At 40.2% G+C, this 26415-nt stretch overlaps 1 protein-coding gene across 4 annotated transcripts in view; it reads left to right on the top strand.

The window, feature by feature from the left end:
* Positions 1-26415, top strand: part of LOC124402555 — a 129190-nt gene that overhangs the window by 36579 nt on the left and 66196 nt on the right. For 3 of the 4 annotated variants that reach the window (XM_046875665.1, XM_046875664.1, XM_046875662.1), the window contains 4 exons: positions 8247-8418; positions 10556-10759; positions 23173-23259; positions 25289-25357. In XM_046875665.1, coding sequence (XP_046731621.1) covers positions 10664-10759; positions 23173-23259; positions 25289-25357 — 252 coding nt within the window. In that variant the 5' untranslated portion in view covers positions 8247-8418; positions 10556-10663. Of the gene's footprint in view, positions 1-8246; positions 8419-10555; positions 10760-13988; positions 14049-23172; positions 23260-25288; positions 25358-26415 lie in introns of those variants that run through there. The other variant, XM_046875666.1, reaches the window with a different exon arrangement.

Here is a 26415-nt window from a genome sequence, read left to right as displayed (position 1 = left end):
CCCTGGGAAGAGCGATCTTTCGGCGGTTCCGGTGTGTGTAACGAGGTGGGAGAACTTTGCAGAGGCTAGCGGCACCAGCTGTCGTGTGGCTCGCAGGCCGATCTGGCAGAAGGTGTGGAGTCGGACGAGTCCTCTCCAGCCTCCCCTCCCAGATCAAGCGCCTGCTCTTCGGGGAAGCATGCCTGGCGGCTGCTTCTTCTCCCAGTGCGAGCGGCGCAGCATCGAGGTGGGTTCCTCCGCCTCGGTCAGAGAGTTAGGCTACTACAGCCCGTACTTCGTTGTTCCGAAGAAGGATGGCGGGTTGCATCCCATTCTAGATCTCCACTCCTTGAACCGCTCACTTATGAGGCTCGGGTTCAGGATGCTCACTCTCAAAGAGGTCATGTCTCAGATCAAGTCCAAGGACTGGTTTGTCACTTTAGATCTGAAGGCTGCATGCTTCCACGTGGCCATCCTTCTTGCACACTGTAGGTTCCTGAGGTGACTTTCGGGGTGAAGCTTACCAATATCGTTCCTCCCGTTTGGTCTAGCACTCTCACCCTGTACCATCACAAAGTGCGTCAACGCAGCACTGACCCTGCTGCGGCACCAGGGCATCCGCATTTTAAATTATATATCGACAATTGGTTGATATTGGCTCATTCAGAGCACCAGGCAGTTCGGCATCGACATGATGTTCTCGCCTGCATGAAGGAACTGGGGTTCAGACTGAACACCGGGAAGAGTGTACTTTCTCCAGTACAGAGAACCACTTTTCTGGGCGTGGTGTGGGACTCGGCCAGGTTGCGGGCACGGTTGTCTCCCGCTCGGATCGAAGTCATCCTCACTGCAATCAGGAGGGTAAGAGAAGGCCAGCCACTCACTGTGAAGCAGTTCCAGAGGCTGCTGGGTCTCATGGAGGCAGCATCCAGTGTAATCCCACTCTGCCTCCTCCACATGTGACCCCTCCTGTGGTGGCTCTGGGGCAGAGGGTTCTCCCCCAGAGGGAATCCGTGTCCCCTCTGGTTTCGAAGAGGCCCTTAGGTACCTGTCAGTCAAGACCACCTTTCTCTTGGCGATTTCAATTCAATTCAATTCAATTCAATTCATTTTTATTTGTATAGCGCTTTTAACAATGAACATTGTCTCAAAGCAGCTTTACACAGATAATGTGGTGATTAAACATAAATATGTTCTTTGTAAGTATGTTTGTCCCTGATGAGCAACTGTGGCAAGGAAAAACTCCCCGAGATGGCATAAGGAAGAAACCTTGAGAGGAACCAGACTCAAGAGGGAACCCATCCTCATCTGGGTTGCACCAAATGTCCATTTGAAGCAGATATACAATGTTGTGGGGTACAGTGATGATGATCAGAAGCAAACTGCACTCCCGAGTCAGTGCAGCAGACCGCCGACACCAACTACAGTCCAATCCGTCCTCAAAGCACCCGTTCTACTCCGAATTAAGAGACCGTCCCGAGCTGCACAGAAGTGTGAAGATCCAAGGAGGGAGAGGGGCAGGAACACTGGTCACTGGAGCCTCAGGAGCATGTTTAACTCGACCGAAGAGAGAGAGAGAGAGCGAGAGGGTGACGGGAAGAGAAGGATATGGATTATTAAGTGTAACTATTGGTGTATGAAAGTTAATGTCACTGTGCAGTTTGGACTCGGCAAGACTCGCTATGGCAGCATAACTAAAAGGAGAACCAGAAGGTAACACAGACATGAGGGATCTCTGGGATAAGAGGCGACCCACCACACCACCGTCAACAAACCTGAGTGAACGTGTGAATGTGAGGGGACGACAGCATACAAATATACCAGTTCACCAAACACTCTATATCCATGTTCCCTCCAGATCTGTGCCTTTACCTAAGAAATCTACTGATAAAAGGCTTGACTAAATAAATACGTTTTCAACCTCGACTTGAACACTGAGACTGTGTCTGAGTCCCGAACACTGATTGGAAGGCTGTTCCATAACTGTGGGGCTTTATAAGAGAAAGATCTGCCCCCTGCTGTAGTCTTCATTATTTGAGGAACCAACAGATAGCCAGCACCTTTTGATCTAAGTAGGCGTGGAGGATCATACTGGTACAGAAGTTCACTCAGATACTGCGGTGCGAGACCATTGAGTGCTTTATCGTCAGTAGTAATATTTTATAGTCAATGCGAGATTTGATTGGGAGCCAGTGTAGACTGATTAAAACAGGGGTGATGTGGTCATATTTCCTAGATCTAGTGAGGACCCTTGCTGCTGCATTCTGGACTAACTGAAGCTTATTGATGCACTTACTCGCACACCCAGACAGTAAAGCGTTACAGTAGTCTAATCTAGAAGTAACAAAAGCATGAACCAGTTTTTCTGCATCCTGTAACGACATCATATTTCTAATCTTAGCAATATTTCTAAGGTAAAAGAAGGCGATTCTGGTGATGTTATTCACGTGAGACTCAAAGGAAAGACTCGGGTCAATAATCACACCAAGGTCTTTGACAGCCGTACATGCTGAAACAGAAACACCATCCAGAGATGCTACGTAATCGGAAAGTTTACTTCTAGCTGCATGTGGTCCTAGTAAAAGTACTTCCGTCTTATCTGAGTTGAGCAGAAGAAAGTTATTAAGCATCCACTGTCTAATGTCCTTTACACACTTTTCAACATTGTTAAGCTGATCTCTCTCATCTGGCTTTGCTGAAATATACAGCTGTGTGTCATCAGCATAGCAATGGAAGCGAATCCCATGTTTATGAATAATTTCACCAAGAGGCAGCATATATAAAGAGAAAAGCAGTGGGCCTAAGACAGATCCTTGAGGAACACCAAACTTTACCTCATAGAGCGTGGAGAACTCACCATTTACATCCACAAACTGATAGCGATCAGTCAAATAAGACCTGAGCCAAGAGAGAGCTGTTCCTTTATTCCTACAACATTCTCAAGTCTAGCAAGCAGTATAGTGTGATCAATGGTGTCAAAAGCTGCACTAAGGTCGAGCAAAACAAGTAAGGAGACAAAACCCTGATCAGAGGCCAATAACAGGTCATTTACCACCTTAACCAGCGCCGTCTCTGTGCTATGATGAGGCCGAAATCCTGACTGATACATTTCAAAATGTTATTCATAAGCAGATGTGAGCATAACTGCTGTGCTACAACCTTTTCTAAAATTTTGGATATAAAGGGGAGATTTGATATCGGTCTGTAGTTGGACAACTGACATGGGTCAAGGTCAGGTTTCTTAATAAGGGGGTGGATAACTGCCAGTTTGAAGGATTTGGTACATAACCAGTGCTAATGGAAGAGTTAATTATTTTTAAAACAGGTTTGATTACCTCTGGAGCTATCTGTTTAAAGAAACTAGTAGGCAAGGGATCGAGAATACAGGTTGATGATTTTGATGAGGAGATTAATGAAATTAAGTCACTCTCATGAATAGTAGTGAAGCTTTGTAATTGATTGTCTGCTATAATGACACTGCTGTCTACAGGGTTACTTGTAAAATAATTTGGATTTATATTAACCGCCTGGATTTCTTGCCTGATGTTTTCAATTTTATTATTAAAAAAGTTCATGAAATCATTACTACCTATTGATGGTGTGCATGTTAGCGCAGTGCTTTTATTCCCTGTTAATTTTGCTACCGTGCTGAATAAAAATCTAGGATTATGCTTGTTATTTTCTATGAGGGTGGAGAAATATGCTGATCTGGCAGCACTAAGAGATTTTCTATAATTTAGGAGGCTCTCCTTCCATGCTATTTGAAATACTGTTAATTTTGTTTGACGCCATTTACGCTCTAGTTTTCGAGTGTTCTGTTTTAAGGTGCGCGTATGATCATTATACCACTGTGCTAATTTTTTCTCCTGATCATTTTGGTCTTAAGGGAGCTACATCATCTAGAGTGTAACGTAACGTTGTTTCTAGATGTTCAGTGGCCCAGTCGAGCTCTGCGGGTCTGACGGAGATCTATCTAATATCGTAATATCGGAAGATAATTAATAAACGCGCTGCTGTAGCTGACGTGAAAGTACGCTAACACGGTAACGTGGTGAGGTAGAAATGCGATGACTAAGGCAAATTTTAAACGAGATTAGATAATGGTCTGAAATAGCTTCAGACTGTGGAATTATGACTAAGTTTTTTATTTTTAATCCAAATGTTAACAACAAGTCGAGAGTGTGTCCACCACTATGAGTGGGTCCTATAACATTCTGATTAATTCCGACTGAATCTAGAATGGACACAACTGCTGCTCTTAAGGAGTCTTCCTGATTATCAAAATGAATATTAAAGTCTCCAACAATTAATGCTTTGTCTAAAGAAGTAGCTAGATTTGTAATGAAATCTGCAAATTCTATCAGAAAATCAGAGTAGGGCCCTGGGGTCTATAAATAATAATTAGTGGAATTAACTGACTTGACCTGCTTTCAGACACTGAATATTTTATGTTGGTGTAGAGAACTTCAAATGTTTTACATTTGTGTTTAGTCTTTTGTGTGACGTTTAGATTATTATTATAAATAGCTGCTACTCCGCCTCCTCTGCCATTTAGACGGGGTTGGTGTATGTAACTATACCCAGGAGGACTCGCCTCATTTAATGCTACATATTCATTCGATTTAATCCACGTTTCTGTCAAACACATTATATTAAACTCCTGGTCGGTAATAATTTCGTTTATAGTAAGCGCTTTTGGCGTGAGAGATCTAATATTCAACAATCCTATTTTTAGATCAGAGGTGCTGGCTGTGCGTTCAGTCCTATTTAATTTAATGTTAATCAGGTTACTTAAACAGACTTTCTGATAATTCCTATATTTTGGTTTTGCTCGGGGACAGACACAGTCTCAATATGGTGGATCCTGAGTGGCGACTCTGTGCAGCTAGCAGACGGTCGGTTTAGCCTGTCTGTCTGCTCCTGGCCTTGGCTCTAGACAGTCACTTGTTAACTAGTGCTGTTCTGAGACTATGACCTATACTACAAGAAATGAGAGCAGCACCTTCCCGGGTGGGATGGACACCGTCCCGCCCTAACAGGCCAGCCTTGCCCTCAAAAATGCTCCAATTATTAATGAAGCCCACATTGTTTTGGAGCACCACTCGGACATCCAGCAGTTCAGCGACCATAACCTGCTGTAGGCTACATCGCCACGTCGCATTGGGATGGGGCCAGAGCATACTACAGCATCGGACATTGCCTTCGCTAATTTACACACCTCTATAATATTACTCTTAGTAACCTCTGACTGTCGGCGTATATCATTAGCTCCTGTGTGAAAAACTATCTTAGAGAACCTGTGCTTTCCTAAGAATCTAAGCTGACCTGCTATGTCCGGCGCCCTGGCTCCCGGTATACACATAACCTGTGCTGCTGGTGCCCCTAAAGGTCTAGCTAGTTTCACGTGCCTCAGAATGGAGTCTCCTAAAACCAGAGCTCTTTCAGGTTTCTCAGCGGGTGCTTCACTGAGGAGAGCAAACCTGTTGGACAAGCGGCGGAGAGGAATGGTGCTCCGTGGGCGAGCCTTAGCGTTAGCTTTGGCTTTGAGTATGCCGCCGAGTCGTCACCCATTCGCCCGCTGCGAGGGCTCTAATGCCGGAGTCGGGGAATAGTACCTTCACCTAGGGCATCCAGACTTTCCCTGCAGAACTTGGACTGCTCTCACACTCACTACTTCTCTCTAGACTCTGGATGCGCTCCTCTAATGCTAAGATCTTCTCCGTCAAAGAGCAAACTAGCTTGCACTTCTCACAGATAAAATTATCGCTAACAACGGAGAAAGACTGACTAAACATGTCACACTTCACACACTGAGTGAACTGGATGTTCGCCATAATAGAGAAATTACGTACCTTAATGTGTTTACTGTAGTGTGTGTTTGTAGTTCTGGTGAATGTCCTTCACTCACTGCTTTCAAACCCTCAGACAGGGAAAAAAGCGCTCTTCCGACAGCAAAAATAGTCGAGACGGAGCCAACGGAAAGTGAAGGATGCAGGAAATCAAAACGATATTTTGATATTTTAAAGCGAAAAAAGTGAGAAAAAACGAACTATAAAAAATTTAAAACGCCGATACAAACACAATTCCCGGTGAGCAGTTCAACAACAGGAAACCGGAACTGACGTCAAAGCTCTCCCTACACACACGAGAATTTCCTCCCTAAAGAGGATCGGGGATCTGCAGGCTCTGTCCGTAGCCCCGTCCCGCCTGGAATTTGCCCCTGGCATGACCAGAGTGTTTCTATATACGAAGCCTGGGTACGTACCTAAGGTGCCTACGGCTCCCACACGACCTGTCGTGTTACAAGCATTCTGCCCTCCTCCGGTTATTGCCCCCGACCAGGAGAAAATGGACCAGCTGTGTCCAGGCTGGGGTGGACCAGGCTGTGGTTGTTGGGTTTATGGCCTCGACCTAAGAGCCACTCCCTGGAGAGCCTCTCCTTCTCTGTAACCTAGAGACATTAATCACCTCCTCGCCGGACACTGGGTTAGTTTTAGTAGCTTTTCCACAGGAATATTGGTTTTAGACAACGCAGCCGCCGCGCTGTCTGACTCCGTTCCGCTCACTTTCGGGAAAACCGCACTGCTCGCTGCCAGTGCTGGTGTCTTTCCCCCAAACTGCCTGGGGACTTGCTTGCACTAGGTGTACACTTTTCCTGCAGCCGAAGCACTTCATGAATTCAGTCGATCATAAATTACGTAGTCAAGCCCATCAATTTAAAATATTAGCCTGTGCTCCAGCTCTGCGATGTTACTGTTCAAAATCATGTATGTGAACCTCCTAAAGGACACCACATGCTTCACCAGGTCAGACTTACATCCGATCGGGATCATTTTGATCGCAGAGATGAGCCTTCCATATTGGGAGAGCTCTCTCCCAATATGAGAGAGAGAGAGAGAGAGAGAGACATGGAGGATGGAGGGGGAGAGAGAAAGAGAGATGGAGGAGGGAGAGAAAGAGAGATAAAGAGAGAGGGAGAGGTCAATGCTTAGTACAGGTACACAGCAATGAACTGCAGTTTAGCATCTACCGGAAGTGCAAAAAGTAACAATTGTGCAAATTGGCAAGTGCAGATAAACAAGTATATGTACAACAAGTAATTCTAAGGCTATGGCAGTAAAAAAGGTCGAGTTAAAGTTCTGTGTGAGTTCTGACCCGTCGCTCATTAACAGCATTAACTTCAGCAGTTTGAGCTACAGGAGCTCGTCTGTTGGACTGGACCACACGGACAAGCCTTCGTACCCCACGTGCATCAGTGAGTCTTGGCCGCCCGTGACTCTGTCGCCGGTTCATCACTTTTCCTTCCTTGGAGCACTTTTAATAGATACTGAGCACTGCAGACTGGGAACATCCCACAAGAGCTGCAGTTTTGGAGATGCTCTGACCCAGTCGTCTAACCGTCACAATTTGGCCCTTTTCAAACTCTCAAATTCTTACGCTTGCCCATTTTTCCTGCTTCTAACACCTCAATTATGAGGACAAAATGTTCACTTTCTGCCTAATACATCCCACCTACTAACAGGTGTCATGATGAAGAGATAATCAGTGTTATTCACTTCACTGGCCATAATGTTATAATATAATAATGTTATGCCTGGTCAGTGTATATTATTATTATTTTTATTTATGTGTGTGTTTTATGATTTAGGTTACGTTAGATGGTTTTGAATAGGCTAGGAACGAAATCTGCCTTCTTCAACCACGCACATTTACAGCATTTAGCAAACGCCCTTAGTGACATACAAAAGTGCTTTCACTCTCATTAATGAATAAATCAACAACGGTTCCCTATGTTGACTTAAGATACTATCAGCCAACTTTGTTGAGAGAAATTATAGCCTTTAATTTTATAATTTATAATATAAAAAATAATATAATTAATATAGAAATTATTATATATATTATTTTTTAATAAACAAACATATAAAACAAACCAACCATCATTTAAATATAGGCTGTGACTCAACGAGTTGTTCGGACATCTGGGGAAAGTTTATTCCATTACCTCAGGAACAGTGTCTAGATGTAAACTTACGCATTTGCAACATTTTTGCTGGAATTTGCATGCAATAAATCAGTAAACAAGTTTTAACCATTGCTGAAGGACATTACTACAGCAGCTCTTGCAACTTTCACTGGACATAGGATTTAATATAGACTACAGTTTTGCTGTAGTGCTTGTAATTTGTCAGCACTTTTTCATCACTGTTTTTGGCCTGGTAATGTTGCTGTAATTCCTTGTCTTCCCTGTCTTTATGTATTTTCAGAGCTACCTGTTCCAGCTGCTCCAGGGTTTATCCTTCTGTCACTCTCACCGGGTTTTTCACCGAAACCTCAGAATCTGCTCATTAACGCTCAAGGAGAAATCAAACTAGCCGACTTTGGCTTGGCCAGGGCTTTTCGGTGTGTCAGTACGCACATACACGCACCATCAATTAAGTAAGTAATAAAGCAATTAAGAAGTACTATTTCTCCGTTAAAGAGCAATACTAAATATAGCAAAGAAAATAAGACGGGTTTCTTGTAATAATTAGTTTCCAAAAAAACAACTTTTTTTATTGTTGAGATTGTAATCTGTGAAGACTGAACTAAACCTGTTTTGTTTATTTAATTGCCATATGACTTCAAAATACAAAAATATAAATAATATTAAAAAAAATCATAAACAAAAATATAATTACTTTCAAAAAAGGTAATCGCACTGTATGGTGTTTTCTTTGTTTTAGTTTGAAATGACCCCAAACCTTAGAACTTTTTTCTGTTGTGTTCTTTGGCCTGAATCTTCTCTTCGTTTTTTTCCTCATTTCTCCATATTTCATTCTGCAGCGTCTTCTGTATTTCCTGTCCAAGGGTCTCATTTATAAACGTGTGTATGCCACTTTCCACATACAAATTTTTAATTGAATAAAAACCAAACTTGACGGGAATAAGTGCACAACGTGGAAACACAGAAGGCGAGAAGGGGAATTGGTGCACAACCTTCGCTTGGAAAGTGGCGTTTATAAACAAGACCCCAGAACAATCCAGAGTTTAGCGGGTGGTGCATCAGTAATAATGGTCCGTGGGGAAACACAGTGCTTCGTGTGTAGTTAAATGACCTAAACGATGCAAATAATTGACCTCAATTGTTTTTTTTGTATTCAAATTACTTGAGTTACTCAAGGAATCATTTTATCCCTTCACTTATCCAGATACATTTTTCAATATAGCGTGTTTGTGTAAAAACCCTTTTGTTTTTCAATCATTTTCCATGAACTGCGCATGAACAAAATGTAAGACAATGAAACCTCTGTCATTTCCGCCAGAATTTTATTTTCAGCTCTTTGAAGTGTCTTCACTGACAAAAAAAACCTTTTTTCCGTTTTTGAAAGCCTCCATCTTCACAGTCGACACTGATGTAAAAAAAAAACCATTGTTTTTAAATGTTTTTAATTTTTTAGCATGTTATAAAAAAAAACGAGGTTTTCGCTGACAGAAAACGCCATCTCAGTGTGGAAAACATGTTAGTGTGGACATGGCCAGAAGTTGTTGGTTGTGGAGTTAGATGCAGACTCTCCGTGCAAGACTCTCCAAAAGATCGATTAAGATCGACACTATGCTGGATCTGCACAGCTGTGACTGGTTGTTATTGTCAGGGAACAGCCTGCTACACCATCCCTCGACTCTACATACACACACACACACACACACACACACACACACACACACACACACACACACACACGTAGCCTATCTCAATCATTCTAAGTACCGGCACCTGCAGCTCATTAACCTAGCAGCCCTATATAAACCCCTCACCTTCACTTACTCACTGTCAGTTCTACTTGCTTATGTGGGAGAACATTCAAGGACTCATCGCGTGGATATCTACATGCCCATGAACACTGTTGCGATCTCTATCCCTCCAAGACCGCACAGATCTTTCTTTCCAAAGGACTCACTGCTTTCCATTAAGTTTTTGGTTTATTTCACTGTTTCGTGTTTCTTAATTAAAACCTGCTTCTCACTACTTCGGTTTTTGCTTCCGTCACTCCGTAACCCTGACAGTTATGTTGTGAGGCAGCAGTTGCCATGACAGTACAGCGCCCCCAGCCATGCAACTAAACACATGGAAAACATCAAAGACTGGGACTCTGGCATACATCAGAGATGATGCACATTATATTTGGAATTTGAAATCATTATTTTAGATGTTAAACATGGTATTAAAACTCTTTAGGGAAGTAGTGGAATTTTAAAAGCAAAATTTGTAGGAACCCTTAATAATTGTGCCACTGTGGTAATTTATCATTAAGCATATAATAAATACAATATATAACAATCTTATAAAAGAACATCTATACTTCCACTTTTACATCTTAACATAAGAACTATATAGTGCTTAATGTTTTGCACAAAAAGCAATTTAGCCTCTGCAATTCATCCCATTTTGTTTTGCAAAATAATTATACAATTATTATAAATTATATTATAATAAATTATGTTTTATTTGATGCCTATAGACTTTCCTGAACCTATCAAAAAAAATTTTTTTCTTATTTATTTTGCTGCTATGTCTGTGGTGTCCATATTTCAGATTGGTCGGAGGGCACTGTTTCCTAGAGATTCAGAAATTGGTCAGCTATTCTGGATATTCCGAACCCTCAGCACTCCCAATGAGTCAGTGTGGCCCGGAGTGACCTCAATGCCTGACTACAAGCCTTCTTTCCCCAAATGGGCACTGCAGGACCTGTCTAAAGTGGTGCCTTCTCTGGATGACGATGGCAGAGACCTACTCGCAGTAAGATTTATTTACAAGACCTGTTTGGCCAAGTTTGTGGGAATTCGCAGAACTCCTGAGTGCTACAACAGGACAAAAGCATTTGTGCTCTTGAGATTTTGAATACTGGCGAGGCTAACGCTATCTGTGGTTTAAGGGCAAAGGGCTCTTGGGGTTGGATTGCTGCACTACATTTTGCTCTCACTTCAAATCTGTTCCCCAGTACTGAACCTACTGGGAGAATTCCACGTTCTGTGACAGCCATCATTTGGAATGATTTCTGTGTTACATTTTAAAACAAAAATTTTTTATTGGAAAAATTTTATAGATGCTTTTTCATTTCTAATTTGAAAGGAAATCTTCAGTTCATTCTTTAGTTCATGATTTAATTGAATCCCTTGGGAAATCGCATGATTTATCTGTTGGTTTGTTGCAGGTTGTTTTGCTCAACTCTCATGGGTAGATTTATTTATTTAATTATTATTATTATTATTTTTATAGCCTTGTTTTACTTGTGTATAATTGCAGTGTTATCTGTATATAATAAGCATTATCTCTTGCACACTGCTAATATATCATGGCACCACACTGAGTACTGGGGTCCCTCAGGGCTGTTTGCTCAGCCCAATGGTGTTCACTCTGCTGACTCATGACTGTGTAGCAATGCACAGCTCGAACCACATCATCAAGTTCGCTGATGACACGAGCATGGTGGGTCTCATCAGCAAGAACGACGAGTCAGCATACAAAGGGGAGGTGCAACAGTTAACATCCTGGTGTAGAGCCAACAACCTGTCTCTGAACATTGACAAAACCAAAGTGATTGTTGTTGACTATAGGAGAGCACAGAGCGCCCATTCTTCATTGATCATCTATGGATCATTCGTGGAGATTTTTTAACCACCAAATTCATTGGTGTTCATCTGGCAAAGAAGTTCACCACGTCACTCAACACCAGCTTCATCACCAAGAAAGCTGAGGAAAACTTATCCCCCTCCCCCCATCCTGACCACATTCTACAGAGGGACTATTGAGAGCATTCTGAGCAGCTGCATCACTGCCTGGTTTAGGAACTGCACTGCAAGATCCTACAGAGTATAGTGAGGACGGCCGAGAAGATGATCTGTGTCTCTCTTCTCTGCATCACAAAGCCAAAGCATTGTGAATGACCCCACACACCCGTCACACACACTCTCTTACCATCAGGAAAGAGGTTCCGAAGCATTCAGACCTCACACCCAAAAACCCAAAAACCTGTGCAACAGGTTTTTTTTCTTAAGCCATCAGGATTCTCGACACACATAACTCAGCTGTAGATGAAACCCATATGCACACTCTCTTGTGTTGTCCGTTTGCACTCTCTTCTGTCTGCACTGTTAACACTAGATTGCACACAATGCACTTAATGTGACCGGGATAACTTTAAAACTTTAGCCCTGTGTTCTGTATGTAGCTCAATGTTGTGTGGTATGATGAAGCTCTATGTTGTTTCAAGTAGCACCAGGGTCAGCTATATATGGTTGAAATGACAATAAAAGCTTCTTGACTTGACTAATACCAACCCATATGTAAAAACTGACCCTGATGCATATTTTAGGAAGCTAAAAGTGATGTTTGATCGAGTCAAAAATGTTTAGATTTCTTACTGTCATATAAAAAGCATATAGTGTAAAACATGCATATAAAATACTGTTTTTAAAGTAATGTTTTTACACAGTATTGGTTCTTCTTCCTATTTTCTAATAGCAAATTCTAAAATATGACCCCAACAAGAGAATCCAAGCCAAGAACGCTCTTGTTCACCAATTCGTCTGTGATGTCACGATGCCGATGCCTAATTTGCCTTTTTGAGGCACGAGAAGTCCTGTTCAGCATCTATTCTTCCTGATGACGTTCTTCCTAATAACCAGAGACTGTTAGCCAGTTACACTCAATGCTTTGGTGCCTTTTATATACCAGAGTTTATCTAAAGTCGAGGTATTGTGTAGAAGGTTGTAGTTTCTATGTACAGTTCACCCATCTGCTCAGACTTTGTACCATGCTTGTTTTTTTCTGCAGTCTGTTCTTTCTGGTAGGTGACATTCCTTAAGAAATGCTTATTCTGGAATCAGCTGACTATATGTTATGAAAAAAATCTCTTCATTAAGAATTCTATTATGCACCAGCAGAGGAATATTTATTTTTGCTTTGCCAAAAATTCTCACTTTTGATAGTTCTGAATATTGTTTTGGTAATTGTTGATTTTATGCTTTTTAAGGCAGGTTTTTATCCCTGTTTGATAATTATACATAATCTTGTTATCAAAAAAATACCCTGATATGCTTGTTTTTATTTGGGTTTAGCATATTGACTAAGATTACGATTTTTAAAAAATATCCTGAATATGTGCATGTTGATGTAATATTTGTATTTGATTTAAAAGATTTTAATGCTTTTATTCATTGAAATCAAGCTATTAAATCTTATATACTGCCATATAAATTCTCTCTAGGCATATTTAACAATGTTATGTTAAGCCTGAAAAAAGTACAATATCTCAAAATAGGTGTCAAAATTAAACATTTGTTTTATTGTAATCCTATAATAAGAAATATCAGATATGAATTTAATTTGAATAGTAATCCATGAGTCTTTCATCATGTCTGTATCGACAGGACTAGTTTTACAGACGCAGAACCTATATAGAACAGTGTGGTGTGAAATAAGATGTACAATAATTTCTTCAGTGTAAATCAAGTGCATTGCAGTCATGCCACATTAAAAAGCATTTCACTGCCCAGTAACAACCATAAGCTTTACTCAAGGCAGAGAATTAGATTTTAGGGTAGCACCAGGAAGTACAAACACCTTATGGTTATTTGGCTCAGTGTATTTTCTGTGGTCACTTAAAGTAAAGCAGCTTTAGTGTAAAAAGCATTTTCAGTTATTATACGTCACTCTGAAATATAAACCATAAAAGAGAATTCAAGAATTTTTTTTTTCAAGATTATTTTTCTATTTAGCACCTTAAATAAAACAGGTGTATTTCTTTAGCTTCAGCCAGCTGGAGGCTAATAACAGCATCAGACATCGCTTTATTGTTATTGGTGTAAAAAATTATAAAAAAAAAAAATATATATATATATATATATATATATATATATATATATATATATATATATATATATATATATATATAAAATAATGATAAATAATAATGATTTACATCCTCTGTGGTCCTCAGGTCGACATCGAGAAAATGAGGAAAAGGGTGGAGCGATTCGGCATGTGCGTCTTCCCTGTGTACAAGAATGCAGGCCATAGTTTATTGGTAAAACGTTATGACATGAAGTTCTGAAACAGTAAATATTTGTAGCCCTCTCACTGATTCACTGGCTCAAATTGTCTAGGGAAACTTACAATTTAATTTTACACGTGAGAGGAACATCTCAATTTACTTAAGGTGTAATTTGTTTACTACCAAAGTAACTCCAAAATACTGTTATTAACCTCAGGCTTCAGACTTCAGTGTTTCTTTTAGACATGATCTTCTATCACTCAGGAATAACATATATTCTTCTTCTTCTTCTTTCGGCTGCTCCCATTAGGGGTCGCCACAGCGGATCATCCATCTCCATACCACCCTGTCCTCTACATCTGCCTCTTTTACACCAACTACCTGCATGTCTTCCCTCACCACATCCATGAACCTCCTCCTTGGCCTTCCTCTTTTCCTCCTACCTGGTGGCTCCATCCTCAGCATTCTTCTACCAATATAATTCATGTTCCTCCTCTGCACATGTCCAAACCATCTCAATCTCGCCTCCCTCACCTTGTCACCAAAACATCCTACATGCGCTGTCCCTCTAATAAACTAATTTCTAATCTTATCCATCCTCGTCACTCCCAACGAAAACCTCAACATCTTCAGCTCTGCTACCTCCAGCTCCACCTCCTGTCTTTTACTCAATGCCACTGTCTCTAATCCATACAACATTGCAGGTCTCACCACAGACCTATAAACTTTCCCTTTCATTTTTGCAGATACCCTACTATCACAAATCGCTCCTGTCACTCTTCTCCACCCACTCCACCCTGCCTGCACTCTTTTCGTCACTTTCTCTAACACACTCTCCATTACTTTGCACTGTTGACCCCAGGTACCTGAATTCCTCCACCTTCTCCAGCTCTTCTCCCTGCAACCGCACCACTCCACTGCCTTCCCTCTCATTCACACACATGTATTCTGTCTTACTCCTACTGAGTTTCATTCCCCTTCTCTCCAGCGCATATCTCCACCTCTCCAGGCTCTTCTCAACCTGCTCCTTACTCTCACAACAAATCACAATATCATCCGCAAACATCATAGTCCAGGGAGACTCCTGTCTGACCTCGTCCGTCAACCTGTCCATCACCACTGCAAACAGGAAAGGACTCAGGGCCGATCCTTGATGCAGTCCAACCTTCACCCTGAACCAGTCTGTCGTACCTACTGCACACTTCACTGCCGTCACACTGTCCTCATACATGTCCTGCACCACCCTCACATACTTCTCTGACACACCTGACTTCCTCATACAATACCACAACTCCTCTCTTGGCACCCTGTCGTATGCCTTCTCTAAATCCACAAATACACAATGCAATTCCTTCTGTCCTTCTCTATACTTCTCCATCAACATTCTCAAAGCAAGTAAGGCATCTGTGGTGCTTTTTCTCGGCATGAAACCATACTGTTGCTCACAGATGGTCACCTCTTCTCTCAGCCTGGCTTCCACTACTCTTTCCCATAACTTCATGGTGTGACTGATCAATTTAATTCCCCTGTAGTTACTGCAAGACTGCACATCTCCTTTATCCTTAAAGATCGGTACCAGCACACTTCTTCTCCATTCCCCAGGCATCTTCTCACCTTCCAAAATCCTGTTAAACAATCTGGTCAAAACCTCCACTGACATCTCTCCTAAACATCTCCACGCTTCTACCGGTATGTCATCTGGTCCAACCGACTTTGCAATCTTCATCCTCTTAATCGCTGCTTTCACTTCCTCCTTACTAATCCTATCCACTTCCTGCTTCACCAACTTCACATCATCCAACCTTCTCTCTCTCTGATTTTCCTCATTCATCAGCTGCTCAAAATACTCCCTCCACCTTTTCAACACACTCTCCTCACTAGTCAACACATTTCCCTCTCCATCCTTTACTGCTCTAACTTGCAGTACATCCTTCCCAGCTCGGTCCCTCTGTCTGGCCAATCGGTATAAATCCTTTTCTCCTTCCTTAGTGTCCAACCTCTCATACAGCTCCTCATATGCCTTTTCCTTGGCTTTCGCCACATCCCTCTTAACCTGCTGCCGCATCTCGTTGTACTTCTGCCTACTTTTCTCATCACTCTGTCTATCCCACTTCTGTTTTGCCAACCTCTTTCTCCTTATGCTCTCCTGCACGTCCTCATTTCACCACCACGTCTCCTTGTCTTGCTTTCTATTTCCAGATGTCATACCAAGTATTTTTCTAGCTGCCTCCCTCATTACTCCTGCAGTAGTTGCCCAATCATCCAACACCTCCTTAACACCACTGAGCCTCTGTCTGACCTCTTCCCTGAACCTCACACTACACTCTTCCTCCTTCAGTTTCCACCATCTTATTCTTCTTTCAGTCCTCACTCTCCTCCTCTTCTTCTTCGCCTCCAAAACCATCCTACAGACCACCATCCGATGCTGTCTAGCTACACTGTCCCCTGCCAACACCTTACAGTCCCCAATCTCCTTCAGGTTGCATCTCCTGCATAGCACATAGTCCACCTGTGTGCACCTTCCTCCACTCTTATGTCACCCTATGATCTTTCTTCTTCTTAAAATAAGTGTTCACCACTGCTATTTCCATCCTTTTAGCAAAATCTACCACCATCTGCCCTTCCACATTCCTCTCCTTAAAACCATACCTACCCATCACCTCCTCATCACCTCTGTTCCCTTCACCTACATTCCCATTAAAGTCTGCCCCAATCACCAATCGTTCTTTCCTAGGTACACCATCTACCACTTCATCTAATTCACTCCAGAATCTTTCCTTCTCCTTCATCTCACAGCCCACTTGTGGAGCATAGGCACTGATGACATTTATCATCATCCCTTCAACTTCCACCTTCACGATCATCACCCTATCAGAAACTCTCTTCACCTCCACTACACTCTTACTGTACTCTTCCTTCAGAATCACCCCTACACCATTTCTCTTCCATCCACACCATGATAAAACAGTTTAAATCCACCTCCAATGTTCCTGGCCTTACTCCCTTTCCACTTGGTCTCCTGAACACACAGCACATCCACCTTTCTCCTCTCCATCATATCAGCTACCTCTCTCCCTTTACCCATCATAGTACCAACATTTAAAGTACCAACCCGAACCTCCACTCTTCTGCACTGCTTCTTTCCCTGCCGTCTCTGTAAACGTCTTCCTCCTCTCCTTCTCCTCCTTCGGCCAACAGTAGCCCAATTTCCATCGGTACCCTGTCGGCTAACGATACCTGTGGCGGTCGTTGTTAACCCGGGCCTCGACCGATCCGGTATGAAATTCTCATTTGTGATCCGCATATTTGATTTGGTACATGTTTTACGCTGGATGCCCTTCCTAACGCAACCCTCCCCATTTACCCAGGCTTGGGACCGGCACTAAGAGTGCACTGGCTTGTGCATCCATAATGGCTGGGTTACTCAGGAATAACATATAAGAATATATTGTATGAACAATAAACATTTATTAACAGAAACAAATGTAAAGAAAACAAAACCCCACAAAACAGCGTTTGTACACTCAAACTTTATGATAGTTTATTTTCTGCGACTTTGCAAACTGTACAACTCACACAAAGCTCACGTAGTCCTGGGACTAAAAAACTGTCCAGTTACTCTTACACTCACACTCTCTACATAGAGTTCATCCACAATTATTTTTCTTAGCAGTCTTTTATCTGTTCATTGTTCTTGTATATCGTCACAAACCCAGTAGTCAGGCTTTACACCTGCACCGCACGATTAGCGCACCTTTTTCTTTTTCCTGGACTCCTCGTGTCGTCCTTTTCTCTCACACTTTACTTCCTCCCTCTTCTCTCACCTCTGACCTCAGAGGTGTGTCAGAAATCACCTTATTTGTTAAACAACACTTTTTTTTTAATAACATTTTTTTTTCTTAGTTATATCTCTTAGTGAAATGAACAAGTTTTAACTCTTTGTGTATAAGAAAATAAAAACCAAATAATTATTAGACCCTAATTTAGCAGGGCTCTACATATTTAAAATTGAATTTTGGATGAAACACCTTTCAGGGAATTGTTATTAAGACCTGATGGCTAAGTTAGGGCAGCCAAACTATTAATGTTTAACACATGTCACTGAACACTAGGTGGCACTAATGCCTTGCTTTTTTTTTTATTCATCTCCACAATCATCACTTTGACACCACCTCTCAGTAGGCAGTTATAGGCAGACAAACATCAGACCAGAGAAAAAGTGCATGAAACAGGTTTGTTTGTAGAAAAAAACAGCCACTTATTCATTTAGACAGAACATAGATACTTGTTTTACAGCAAGATCTATGAGCTCTCTTCTTCTTTGTGGATCTGATGTTTTGATGCTATGTTTATAAAGAGCTTTTTTATGATGCCACTTGTTACTTTATACATTAGATGTTTGGCTTGTCAGATGCTTTAAAAGTTGATTTAGATTAATAGCCTCTACTACTATTTTATTAATGCATTAATCTGCATCTAGATGTGATTCCTTTGTTCTCTTGTCTGACAGCTGAATAGCAAAATGCTATCACAAACTGACTGACTGACAAAAACCTCACAAAGATCTAGATTTTATTGTGGTTAAATAGTGAAATGTGTGCCATACATAAGTCAAATACTGTCAGAGTAGCTTATTTTAGCTTGCTAGCACTTGTTACTGTTGAAAATTATAATGAGGTCATTACAAGTCATATGGTCAACTTGATATTTAATTTTTGCTCTGTTCTCCAAAGCTCTGTGTCAGTGTTAGGTTTTACTGGATAAAGATAAGTACCTTTGTATTGCGAAGATGGGAAGTGAGATCTGAGGCAGAGGGCCTACGGGTGTGTGATTTGGCGAAATGTGAAAACGTTGGCATTTTGATAAGGTAATTTTCTCGTGACAGAGCCAGGCTCTCCCATGAATCAAAATGCATCACGTGTGTGTGTGTGTGTGTGTGTGTGAGAGAGAGATGGAGGGCTGCCCATTGTGGGTCCTGACACCCGTGTGAGCGAGCAGAGCTGCACAGGGTCAAGTGTGACACATCATTATAACAATGTTGATTTAGTGGTACCGCAGCGCAACACACCTCCTCCCAGGGGGCTAAGCGGGGGGATGGACAGGCAGCATAGTGGACAAGAGATGGGGCCCTCTCTTCTTCACCGTCAACGCAATCATTCGACAGATTGCAAATCGCTTTTTACACCCCCACCCCACCCCAAAATAAAAGAATTCTTAGAAAAGCTGATTGAGAAAGAACTGAAATACTGATTGTTTTTGAGAGACATGCTATGCATCTGTAAGTAGTATGGAAAGCTGGTTTGGTTGATGAATGTGTACACCCTCCCTTCAGCCCCCTCTTTTCTTCTCCTTATTTAACTTCAACCCCCCTCTTTTCAGAATGTCCATGGCCTTTAACCTCATTTCACCTGTAATGTCAAGATAAGCTTTGACAATCTGCAGTTATTCAGGTTCAGATGAATCAGCCCTGTGATGAAAAAAGGCAATCCACCTAAAGTATTTTGTTTTTAGTTTTCAAATATATACATATTGATTGTTAACAAAATGTTGGAAAGAGACATTTTTTGTAATCCATTAAGTTATCGACAGTTAACCTGAAAGTTGCAAAGGACTCCCAAACTCTATTTAGATAAGAGTGTTGAACATCTCTTCATTCTCAAAACTGTGTTGTAGATTTAACATGACTGCTGTAAAGCAAATGCTTAATAATACACTTTGACTTATTTCGAGTGAAAATGCTGCTGCTGCTGTGTGTAGTCATGATGATTTGATATCACATGCTGAACTCAGTAGCACCATCTGTAAGTTCCTATTGTGCATCGAATGGATCTTTAAGAAGCATGTTTGTGGGGATGAATATCCACCAAAAGATTTGATACTGTTTGGACCACTGTCTTTCTGCATTTGTTATATTGACATTAACCGCTTCTTGAATTTTTTCTAGTCGAACTAGGCTTGTCTTTTTTTTGTTGTTACTGAAAGTTTTTTGTTGTCCTACAATTACTTGACTTAAACGTCTTACAATTCTAGTTTTTTACATATAAACTATTCAGATAAAGACCAAATACTGGCCAACTTGGATATGATAATATAATCCTGGGCCAGATACCTACTCCATAAATCCAGCAGTTTGCTTCGTGTTCAATTATGGTGCCCCTTGATATAGACTTACGTGTGAAATTAATTAAAAGGCAGTAAGATGAACCCCCGTTTTGGTTGCAAAATATAGTGTAATTTCCCAGTCATGTAGATAGACAAGTACTTTCTAGCCTGACCTGTATGATTCCCAAATCAGTGGCTGTTTATAAGGTGTTATGGGGACACATTGCTTCACCTACAGCAAAGAATGCTGACTCAAGCTTTACAGGCAGAATCCTACCTGCATATTTTTTATATATCTTGTTTATTCCTTGCTATTCCTTATCTTTCAACAAAGTGCAGTGTTTAGTGTGAATGAACTGTTTTCTGTGTATAATGACATGCATTTAGTGCCATTATCAGCTGACAGAATAGCCTCTTGTCCTGCAGTAATTATGCACACACACACACACACACACACACACACACACACACACACACACACACACCATATGCCCTGCTTCTTTTTTTTTTTTTTTGCACAATGCAAAGTCATGACGTCACATTGTTACGACACTGGGTAATTAAATGGTGAGTGAGGTCAATCATTCTGATGGCATTAAATAAAAAAGCCCCCAAATTGTTGCAATGTAGAATGGACACATCCTTTTCGCTATTAATTGATATATGCTTAGCACATCAAATTTGACCCGATTTTGTTTCTGCAGTTGAACATCTCTAGCACAGAGGACATCTCTAGCACAAGCCTTTGTGGGTTTTTACTCATTGGTATGAAAAACGCTTTCAATCTAAAACTTCTTCAAACTGTTTCACTCACTAGTTCAATCTGCTCTAGAAAAGGCTTTGTGAATAGACAGAGTCAAAGCCTTGGACAACATGGAGAGGCCCTGCGTTCGGACCAATATTGGTTTGGAATGCAAAAAGAAAACATGATGAGTGAAAAGAAAGAGTGTGTGTGTGTGTGTGTGTGTGTGTGTGTGTGTGTGTGTGTGTGTGTGTGTGTGTGTGTGTGTGGTGGTGGGGGGGGTTTGCAGTGCTACTAAATGAACTTGATGATCTCAGGAGATGGAAATGAGATTGGCTGCACTGTATGAGCGCTGGGAGAGATGAGGCCACGCTGTGCCCGCTGCTTTGGCTTCGACAACTATGGAGACCCACAGAGCTATTCAGCCAAATCCTGGCTTAAAGAAACTCTGCCCTTTTCAGAAGTCATACTATAAAGTAACTTGTTTCCAAAAAAGCTGGCAGAACGTTTCCGCTGAGAAAAAAGGCTTTCTCCCTTCACCATTAATTTAAATTATCCTGGTAAGGGAAAAACTACCTATAATAATACAAGATGTATTATAATCTATTTACTTTGTTTTATTCATAAATGCAAAACTCAGTTATCTGTCTTTTTGTGATTAATATCTCACTACACAACACAACCACAGCGGTTGCAAGAAACATTAAAGCAGTCAACAGTGCAATACGAGTTTCTATTAATGTTGCCGTAATTCATTATTTGGCAACTGCTTTAAATCTAATCACTGTATTCAGCAGGCTTTTTTTTTTTTTTTTAAACTTGATTTAACATTATACTGTAACCGTAGTTAAAGTAAGAAAATAAATAATGTGGCTCCCAGATTCTGCCTCCCTGAGATAAATACAAACAAGTTTAAAAATCTGCCTACAAACTGGTTGACCATTTGAATAGCTAAAGTTAGGTTTACTTTTGTGACCATTTTATCATCTTTTTCTCGTTTCATCTCAAATACTTTTATGCAAGGCAATTCACACGCAAGGTAGAATCTAATCCAAGCACAAAGCTGCTAATCATTAAATGCATACCTAGGGTTGCATGTAACCTGTGACCTCATCTCTTCCCGCTCCCCCATGGTTTTCCATTAATGTCCTCAGTCATGAGGACTTCCTCCACTATTTTGTTTTTTGAACAAATTTCTAAATATTTATATTTCTTACACAAAACCATTAATATTTAGTAGTGAGCAGGATTTTTATTTATTTATTATAATTTTTTTATTATAATTTTTATTATTTTTTCACACACCTGTAAAGTGTTTCTGCAGGACTACAGGTAAACTAAGAGATTTTATTTACATTCAACAGCCACTTTCCTTTTCATTTATTGCTTTCCTGAAAAGCCTCAGTTTATCTTTGCATGAATTCTACATAACTGCAGTGCATATATTATGTGGTCATCTCAAAATACCTTTTTATGTTTTGCCATTTCTCAAACTTTAAGGAAGTTAAGTAACACAAGGAACGCAAAATCCTTTTTTTTGCAGCAGTATGAGGAACTAGGGGCCCCAAAACCATTTCATCATGACGATTCCCTTGTGCTCACACTGCGGTCCATAAAGAAGTGGTTTGCCAAGGTTAATGTGAAAGAACTCAAGTGGTTTGCATAGAGCCGTCACCTTAACCCTACTGAACACATTTGGTATTAATAAGAATACCAACCTCACAGCAGGGTATTTTGCTAGACATCAGTGCTCAGATTCAGTGCACCGGCATGCTCCCAAATGTAGAGGAAGACCCTCACTGATCTGTGGAGGCTTTTGTAGTTGCAAAGCAGGAGCCAAATCAATATCCTTTTTGAATACATCTGATCACAGTGTAATTGCTGCACAATCATGCTGCAAATCTCCTAAAACCTCCCCAAAGAGGATTGAATTTAAATCTGTTAAATGGGAAAACCATTAAAATAAACTGAACTTATTGTCACGCCGAGTTTTAAACTTTTCTGTAACACACAGATCAGTTTGCTAGATTCTTGAATTTTGTTTTTTTTCCCCCATGTTCTGGTTAGATGTAAAGCTCTTCACCTGTATCTGCATGATTTGAGAGCTTAATATTGTGATGAATAGAATATTCATATACAGTAAATATATATTTCTGAATACGCTTGAGCACATATTTAAGGTCTCTAATTCTAGCAGCAGTATAAACGCAGTTATTAGATTCTTTTACAAAATGGAAGAGCCTGATACTTTGAAAAAAATACATATTAGTGGCAAACACATTTACTTGATGGGGTCTTCTGTTCTTTGTGCAGGTTTTAGAAGAAGAAAAGCTGAAGAAGAAGAAAGAGAGATTTGGAACTGTGACCAGTGCCACCTCGGTTGGAGCTGATGATTCAGAGGTAACCATGCCTGAGGTTTTATAATGATTTCTTTTTTTACATTGGAACAAGAAGCTAGAATTTATATTTAAATTATATACTTTGATTTTACTTTAATTAGCGTAGCCCCTCCCCCTTTAAACATCAAGAAAATAGAAGAATTAACAAAATAAACTTTAGTCTGGAATTTGTTCAATTCCAAGTTTCTGAATGATTAGCTGCAGCATGAAACACCTGGATACCACTATATGCATATGCACACATCATGCATGATCGTCTAACAAGGGAGGCATGTAGTGGCGATAATTACTGCAGTCATACTTCAGTCATAGACGTTCTCAATTAGTCTCAAGTTTCCCTTCTGAGTATTCATGCTCTGCATTTAACTATGGTAGGTTCTTGTGTGACTGAATCTAGGATTTCTGCCCAAGTTCATATAAACCTCACTTTGTGAATCAGTCGTGTGCCCTTGTAGCCGTCAGCACTTCCGTCTGTGCCCAGTGCGTGCCCCACTAAGTTATTTATAACAGATGGTAGCCAGGTAAGATATGCCCATTCCCCAGCCCCCGTCCCACACACACACACCCAGTATGGGTTGGACTCAATATATACAGATCTGGACACCCCCCACCCCCATGCCACTCTATACCACAGACTTTATTTTGAGATGTGCCATTCAAAGCTAGCAACTGGGTTTGGATTGCACTCCATATTATGTATTATAAACATTATTCTCCATAATATATAAGCATAACATCTTTCTTCCTAGTGATGTGAACACATTATCTAGGGGTTACACACTGCCCTGGTGGTTTAAAGGGCTGAAATAGAAAACCTATAGTTACCTATAACTCTGCTTTTATGAATCCCAGACAACTGGCAGACTTTCTTTAATTCTAAATGATTATTTGGCTCGGTGTATTTTCTGTGGTCAACTAAAGTAAAGCAGCAAAGATTTAGTGCGAAAAGCATTTTGAGGTATTGAACTTGACTCTAAAATTTAAACCATAAAAGAGAATTCAAGAAATTTTTTTTCAAGATTATTTTTCTGTTTAGCACCTTAGCTGTACTAGAAATTAAATAAAACAGGTGTATTTCTTTAGCTTCAGCCAGGTGGAGTCTAATAACAGCATCAGACATCGCTTTATTGTTATGGGGAAAAAGATTAATAATAATAATAATAATAATAATAATAATAATAATAATAATAATAATAATTCAAATTTTAAAAATATATATATATATATATATATATAAAAATAAAAGCATACTAATTTCTAAAATAATGTATAAATTGGATCCCTGATAAACATGGACAATTAAACTTAAGCATTGAAAAATAAATATTTCTAAATATTAATAACCCCTAAGTTTAGAGGTTGAATCTTACAAAAGTCCTAAGAGTCATTGCATTATTATATTTTTTTTCTTTCTTGTTTTGTCGTGATCACAACACGAAATGTTCTTATGATCTTTACATGACATAAGTTGTTTTCCACACACCCGCTGAAGCATGGTTCTGGTTATTATCCATCATGCTGCCTCTAGAACAGGGGTCACTAACCTTTTTGAAACTGAGAGCTACTTCTTAAGTACCGATTAATGTGAAGGACTACCAGTTTGATACACACAGTTTTCAGTTTGATCTGAAATAACAAATTTGCTTAATTTACCTTTTATCATATGTTATTATTAATACTTAATAATATTCATCTATGTGAAGAAGCTGATCATGTTAATGATTTTTCATAATAATTTAAAAAAACGATTTAACAAAGTAGGAAACAGCTATTTTTAGAAAAGGCCCGCAGACTACTCATGTGGTCCATGTGGGCTACCTGGTGCCCGTGGGCACCATGTTGGTGACCCCTGCTCTCGAACATGCTTTTATGACGTATACACAAAAACCTTTAAGTACTGATCAGGAGGAATCAATGTTTGTCGAGATCACAAGAAAGAGAAATATATTATAATGCATTGCCTCTCAGGACTTGCGCAGAACGTACTGATTACTTTCCAAGTAATGATTTACATCCTCTGTGGTCCTCAGGTCTACATCGAGAAAATGAGGAAAAGAGTGGAGCGATTTGGTATGAGCGTCTCCCCTGTGTACAAGAAGGTAGGCCATAGTTTATTGGTGGAATGTTATGACATAAAGTTATGAAATAGTAAATATTTAAAATTGAATTTTGGATGAAACACCTTTCAGAGAATTGTTATTAACACCTGATGGCTAAGTTAGGGCCGCCAACCTAGTAATGTTTAACACATGTCACTGAACACTAGGTGGCACTAATTCCTTGCTTTTTTATTTTACATTTTTTAATTTATGTCCACAATCATCACTTTGACACCACCTCTCAGTAGACAGTTATAGGCAGACAAACATCAGACCAGAGAAAAAGTGCATGAAACAGGTTTGTTTGTAGAAAAAAAACAGCCACTTGTTCATTTAGACAGAACATAGGTACTTGTTTTACAGCAAGATCTATGAGCTCTCTTCTTCTCTGTGGCTCTAATGTTTATGCTTGTTCGCTGCCAGATAATGTTGTTTGCTCTTTTCTTACTTGCTCATGAGCAATCAGAACCTAATACTTTCCTTTTTGTGAACATGAACAAGTAGTCATGATAAAGCAACCTACTACTTTCAGATTGCACATTATGATCTTGGGCTCCACACTGTCTTTGTTTTTCCAGGTTAACAGGCTGGTGCTGATTTTATAAAAGTTTTGATGCTATGTTTATAAAGAGCTTTTTAATGGTGCCACTTGTTACTTTAAACATACATTAGTTGTTTGGCTTGTCAGATGCTTTAAAGTTTGATTTAGATTAATAGCCTCTACTGATGTTTTATTAATGCATTAACCTGCATCTAGATGTGATTACTTTGTTCTCTTGTCTGACAGCTGAATAGCAAAATATTATCATAAGTTGACTAGACATTAGTGTATGAAGCTGACTGACAAAAACCTCACAAAGATCTAGCTTTTATTGTGGTCAAATAGTGAAATGTGTGCAATACATAAGTCAAATACTGTCAGAGTGCTTATTTTAGCTTGCTAGCACTTGTTACTGTTGAGAATTCTAATGATGTCATTACAAGTCATATGGTCAATTCGGTATTTCATTCTTAAAGTGAAGCTCCATGTCAGTGTTAGATTTTACTAGATAAAGATA

The sequence above is a fragment of the Silurus meridionalis genome, chromosome 19 (genome assembly GCF_014805685.1).
Source record: "Silurus meridionalis isolate SWU-2019-XX chromosome 19, ASM1480568v1, whole genome shotgun sequence".
NCBI lineage: Eukaryota > Metazoa > Chordata > Actinopteri > Siluriformes > Siluridae > Silurus > Silurus meridionalis.
This window is presented reverse-complemented; position numbering and strand designations above follow the sequence as displayed.